The sequence below is a fragment of the Helicoverpa zea genome, chromosome 17 (assembly GCF_022581195.2).
Source record: "Helicoverpa zea isolate HzStark_Cry1AcR chromosome 17, ilHelZeax1.1, whole genome shotgun sequence".
In the NCBI taxonomy this organism is placed as follows: domain Eukaryota; kingdom Metazoa; phylum Arthropoda; class Insecta; order Lepidoptera; family Noctuidae; genus Helicoverpa; species Helicoverpa zea.
Window position 1 is genome coordinate 3341214 of NC_061468.1, and position 5898 is coordinate 3347111.

The following is a 5898-nucleotide window of genomic DNA, read 5'->3' on the forward strand; positions in this document are numbered from 1 at the left end:
ATACGTTCAAACTTACAACTAAAATTAAAAATTGCATATCAACATTGAACCAAAATATATTTGCTATTTGGCTCTCTCTCTAAACTATGTTAGCACCGGTATGAATATCAGATGACTTGAAAAAATAACGATGTTGCCCCATTTAATTCGCTTACACTCATTTAATAATTGACCTAATTATCTTACTAAACTACAACTGTAAAAGGAATGATGAATATTATTGCTATTTTAATTCACAAAGTTAATTTGGAATGACCCATATTAAATTCTTAGTAAGTTGACATTACTAGATTTATTTTTATAATACAATAATTATAATATCTACAAAAAGAAACTCACTGAAAATGGCAAATGGATTTGATCGGTGCTGGACTTGTCCTCGTTAAAAGAAGGATTTAGCTTATGTATGAAATCTTTTGCATTCTATGGTAAAGAGTAGATGACAAATACGGAATGGTATAAATCCACCACAGATTTACCAAATCTTGACTGTTTTGAGACAGTAAAACCAATTTATAAAACAAATCTTGCCATTATCAGCGCGTTTCCATCCACATAAATTACCTAACTAAATAATATCATCTGAAGAAAAATATAACTTAAAAATAAAGATGACTATGAAGATATTGTTATACTTATAAAATAAAAATTTGTAAATTTTTATTATGGTCACAACAAAATCAAATGTTTTGTACTAATCGGCATTTTAAACATTAATAAGTTATGAAAATAATTATAATTTATTTCGGGGGATACTATTAAGAAAAATTGGCACCGAGATGGCGGGAAACGATTTAAAGCTGAGCTGTGTGTAACGTCATATTGTGTTTGGTAGGTAGGACCTTCACGGTGAAGTACCTATTAAATTTCATAACTTTCATCTATGTACTCAAACAGCATTCAATACTGAAGTACTATTCATTTAAGTTTTTGTTCACATGTAATCTTTATTTGTAACTTTATCAAAACAATCGATAATCGCGGCTTTCAGTCAGCCTAGAAGGTGTAACGTCTTTATCTCAGAATAATTTATCACAGCTATATCGTAGTGTGAAAATAATGTAAAAATATTCAGCTATTCAAATAATGGTTGTGAGCAATAAATAAAATGTCGAGATTATAAGTTGAGCAACACAAAAAATAATAATTCGCATCACTAAAATGAGCAAAATACATCACAACACTAAACCAATGTGTTATTGCTGTTTTGGACGATTTAAATGTGAATTATAGTTTCTATTAAATTAAATAATAATTAATATTGTAATAAATGTTTTTCTACATCTACTTGTACTGTTAGTATATAAAATGTTCGATCTGATTGTTAAGATCTAGGCTTCGAATGCCGGGCCGACCAAATTAAGTCAGAAAAGTCATTGAAAATTGTCTTTATTGCTTGTTTAGACTGAATTTTAGAATTATGAAAAAATATTTTTTGATAGTCCGAGTTGAAAAATACCTACATGTTTGAAGCACTCAAAGCCTAGAACTCATTTTTACTAGATCGCTAGAGGCTGCCTCATAAAAAAATGTAATCGATTCGAACTGTAACTATAATTATTTATTAACTTCACTATCAGAAATAGGAAACACATCAATCACCTTATTTTATTTTCTTTTACAGAAGTTTTGTTTATTTGGCAGTGGGGCGATCTAGACAGTTGCCATTTTATGGTTTTAACATAGCTCCATAGACAAGAAAACTTTTTAATTTTTTATGGTATCTTCAAAAATTAAAACACGAACATGTTTATATTTTTTGAGTTAAGATTGAATGATAATTTATTCTGTCTGTAAGTTTTCTCGTCTTTGGCATCGAATCTAACACAATTCTACCTAATATTCACTACATATAACTCGCTACTTATACACCAAACAATGACGATAATATTAAACAATAAATTCATACTAATATCGTACATAATGACAGTAATATCTACGAACACACTATCTGCTTCCAATTCAAATTAAATATGAGATAATTTAATTTTAACCACTAAATATCTACTAATACGTATTTATGTATAAGTACAGCAATTAATATACGAATAGCTAATAATCAAATTAGTTTAATTCGAGTCCACGGTCTAGAGACATAGAGGATGAGAAGAGCAAGGAAAAGAGGTGTTAGGAAAAAGTTTCAAATACCAGGCATTGTCTAATAAAAATAATACAAAAATATATCCCTCTCCAAAACCGTGTGGAGGTAACGCGTTAATTAATATTTTAATCCCACAAATCTAGACCACGGCCTCTCCATTGATTGACAGAAATAAATTATTAAACATTACTAATAGACTAGAGAATAAATAATGAATTCAATTTAGGGCTGATTTTTCAAGAGCCAGATAAAACGTCAAGTAGCTAACTGATCAATAACTTTATCTGATTCTTTAACGAACCAATAAAGAGTTTCAATTTTTCAAAGCATAGTTACCAGTCAGTTTACTACCTGACCTTTTTTTGTGACTAGCTTCACACTACATCTGTGTGAGCGAGACGCGCTTATGAACATTTACAGATCTAAGAAAGAGACAAACAATTTTCAACTTAATGACAGCGGTTGTCACATTTTAGAGGGAATCATAACATAACCTTAAACTTTGACGACTCGTCTTCGTGTTAATATTTATTTTCCGTTCGAATTTATTGTTTGCTGTTTGTGTGTTGTGTGTAATCATGGAAAATATCGTAAAACGTGAACGTTCCACGAATTTTAACAAAAGCGAAATAAGATTATTGACTGAATTGGTGGCAAAACACCGTACTATAATTGAAAATAAGCAGACAGACGCCGTAACCAATAAAGAAAAGGAAGCAGCGTGGATAAAAATCAGTTCATTATTTAATGCGGCTACGGGATTTACAGCGAGGAGTACCAAGAGCCTGAAGCTTAAATATGAAGGCATAAAAAAGGAAACCAAAAAAACATTGGCCAAACATCGGCAAGAGCTGTACAAAACTGGTGGCGGGCCCTCTTCAGCCCCAGAGGTTACAGATATACAGGAGAGGGTTATCGCGATATGTTCGAATATCAATGGGCTGGATGCTCGAAATGACAGCGACAAAATTCCAGGTATGAAGTCAAATATTTTAAAATATTTTTTGTTGATGTTACCATGGGAATTGATATAGTGTTTATGAAAACAAAAGTAATAACGCACTACATTTATCTTTAGCATCTTTCTAAGCAGTTTGTGTATTGTTGTTTTTTTTTTTCAGAACCTTTAGAACTGGAAGAGACTGCTAAAGTTGACCCGCTATCGTTGCCACTGCAATCATTAGAAAATAATTTAGTAATTGTACCATGTGATGACGATATTCCGTGTACTTTAGGTAAAATATCTAATTCAATAATAATAAATAACTTTAGAAAATAACTAAACATGTGCTGTAATTAATCTCTGGCTGCAGAATGGAAAAGAATAAATGTTTGATTTTTACTCATATCCTTGATAGATTTATGATCACATGATGGCCACTGATTTTTTTACAGAATGTTCAACCTATATATATTTATTTAATGTAAAATGAAAAACAAGGACCTGAATATATTTTTTTGTTTTAGATCAAGAAGAGTTTTGCCCGCAACAGGATTTAAAGGAGAAAGTTAACAGTGAAATTGGAAATGGTATTTTAATTTATTGAAAAAAAAGTACATAGTATAATAGTGTAATAAAATATAATAGTAAATTAATTTGTTTTCAGACAAGGCCTTTGATGACTTTCAATCTATAGAGATACAGGATATGGAAGTGGATCAAACTGAAAAAGGTATGTCTTTATCAATTTTCCAGTTCATTTATTTACATTGTATAAAATAACATTAATTAAAACTTATCATTATTTTCAGAGAATAAGTGGTCTTCATGGAAGCCAAAGGCTTTAAAAACTAAGATTAGTCCATACTTGAAAAGTAATCAAAAAATTACTAAAGTTGGAGTGACTGCAAAACTGGACCATTTAACTGAATCTCGCTTAGAGCTAGTGAAGCTCCAGAAGGAAATTGCCATAAAAGAGCATGAGTTTGTCAAACAGGCACACTTATTAAAAATGCAGAACCTGCATAATGATGAAAGAAGGAAGCAGGAAATGCATGAAGTACTATTAAGTAAGCTCCGTACTGGTGTAAATTATGGAACAAGTCCTTTAGAAATAATAAATAAAGATTTATAAAATGTTTTTTTTTTTTCATTTACCTATTCAACAAAACAAGGATCTCTTTAGTCTTTGACCATTTTTTATTGTAATGTGTGTGTTTAGTTCCAATAAATTAATTTTTTATCACTACAAACCCAGACTGTTAAATTCTAATAATCCTATTCAAAAGCAGTGAATACCTCACCACAAATTATTTGATTATAACAATATGATTACTGTAAAGTGGAGGTATAATAAAAAGAACACATTGTAGTTATAAAATTGTGTTATTAATATATCATTACTAGTTGATTAGACTTTCAAAATATTCTAACATAGAGTCCCTTGTACTATTGTGTTGGTGTCCTGGCTGGTCAGCAATGAGAGTTTCAAATTGTGGTTGTTGTGGTATGTGGACTTCAGGATCCACAGGTGGTTCGCTTTCATTTCTAATTCTTGCAAGATTATGTAAAATTGCTGTTGCTACAATAATGTCTTGAGCGAGAGGGATTCGGCACCGCATTCCTATACTTAACACAGGAAATCTCCTTTTCCAAACCCCGAAACATCTCTCAATTACATTTCGAGTACGAATATGAGACTCATTATATAGTCTTTCGGCTTCTGTTCGAGGATCACTTAACGGAGTTAGTAAATAATGATTTAAGAAATAACCACTGTCACCTAGGACCAGTCCATTCTGAAATCTATTAGTATCAAACTGAAACTTTGCTGCAGAGTTTGAGAATATCAAACTGTCATGTGTTGAACCTGGCCATCGTGTTACTATATCTTCAAATTTTAAGTCGCTAGTACACATAGCTTGCACATTCAATGAGAAGAAACCTTTTCGATTTCTGTAGTCTTCTGCAGTATTGCCACCTGGTGAAATTATCTTGATGTGAGTACAATCCAATGCCGCTATAACCCTCGGAAATCGGGCAATATTAAAAAATCCTTCCTGTACTAATAATATTTCTTCTCTGTTAGCTGGCAATGTAACAAATTCCTGGCGAAGAGAGGCAATTGCTTCAGTAACTTTTCTTATAATTTTGCTCGCAGTTGAGTTGTGTATTCCAGCAAAATCACCTATCGTAATGTAGAAACTACCACACGCATAGAACCGCAAAGTCAGAAGTAATTGTTGTAAAGCTGGAACAGAATTGTTTCTGAAAAATAAAAAAATAATATATAGGTATCTTTCAATGTTACCTAGATCGTAGTCAATATACAAAAATCTCGTTTTTATTATTTATATAGAAAATAATTCTTACCTGTTTGTTACGTTGGCGATTTTACTTTCAATGAGGGTTAATAAAAATTGCACAGTACTTTTTTCGAGACGAAATCTCCTATGAAATTTCTTATCATCCCATAGAGACATATTATCAGGTCTCTCTCTAATAACTCTTTCTCTTCTCTCTGACTCTAAATAATTTAGCACTATATCATCTTCCTCGATTGTTTCGTCGTCGATAGAATCAAAAATATCCATTATTTTATAATTTAGGAAGCAAGAACACAAGTATAACCTACAAAAACGAACGCGCGTGATTGCAGAAATGACAAAATATCTGAGTTATCTGACCGTTAGCGCGCTACCTGGCCCGTAAAGGGCCAGATAAATTTATCGGCTGGATAGAGAGTTTACCTGACCGTTAGGGCCTATCTGTCAATTGAAAAATTGAGATTCTCGCTAACTGTGGAATAAACCTTATCTTTCCCTTTATCTGACCATTGAAAAATCGGCCCTTACAC

The 5898-nt window shown here is 31.7% G+C and overlaps 2 protein-coding genes across 2 annotated transcripts; one reads left to right on the forward strand and one right to left on the reverse strand.

Annotated features, from left to right (window-relative positions):
* Window positions 1-2334: 2334 nt before the first annotated feature.
* LOC124638012 lies at window positions 2335-4182 on the forward strand. The gene is made up of 5 exons (XM_047174784.1): window positions 2335-3076; window positions 3223-3336; window positions 3569-3631; window positions 3709-3774; window positions 3854-4182. The coding sequence occupies exons 1-5, from the start codon at window positions 2680-2682 to the stop codon at window positions 4174-4176; spliced, it is 963 nt and encodes a 320-aa protein (XP_047030740.1). The 5' UTR covers window positions 2335-2679; the 3' UTR covers window positions 4177-4182.
* A 251-nt stretch (window positions 4183-4433) lies between these two features.
* On the reverse strand, window positions 4434-5886 carry LOC124638011 (putative nuclease HARBI1). Its single transcript, XM_047174783.1, has 2 exons — window positions 5415-5886; window positions 4434-5309 (listed from the first exon to the last, which is right to left on the reverse strand). The coding sequence occupies exons 1-2, from the start codon at window positions 5633-5635 to the stop codon at window positions 4445-4447; spliced, it is 1086 nt and encodes a 361-aa protein (XP_047030739.1). The 5' UTR covers window positions 5636-5886; the 3' UTR covers window positions 4434-4444.
* Window positions 5887-5898: the final 12 nt, after the last annotated feature.

Excerpts from the sequence above, each read along its gene's own strand:
- LOC124638012 (XM_047174784.1), top strand. The coding sequence starts at position 2,680 with ATGGAAAATATCGTAAAACGTGAACGTTCCACGAATTTTAACAAAAGC. Across the intron at positions 3,077-3,222 it reads TGACAGCGACAAAATTCCAG|AACCTTTAGAACTGGAAGAG; the intron begins GTATGAAGTCAA and ends TTTTTTTTTCAG. Across the intron at positions 3,775-3,853 it reads AGTGGATCAAACTGAAAAAG|AGAATAAGTGGTCTTCATGG; the intron begins GTATGTCTTTAT and ends CATTATTTTCAG.
- LOC124638011 (XM_047174783.1), bottom strand. The coding sequence starts at position 5,635 with ATGGATATTTTTGATTCTATCGACGACGAAACAATCGAGGAAGATGAT. Across the intron at positions 5,310-5,414 it reads ATCGCCAACGTAACAAACAG|AAACAATTCTGTTCCAGCTT; the intron begins GTAAGAATTATT and ends TTTATTTTTCAG.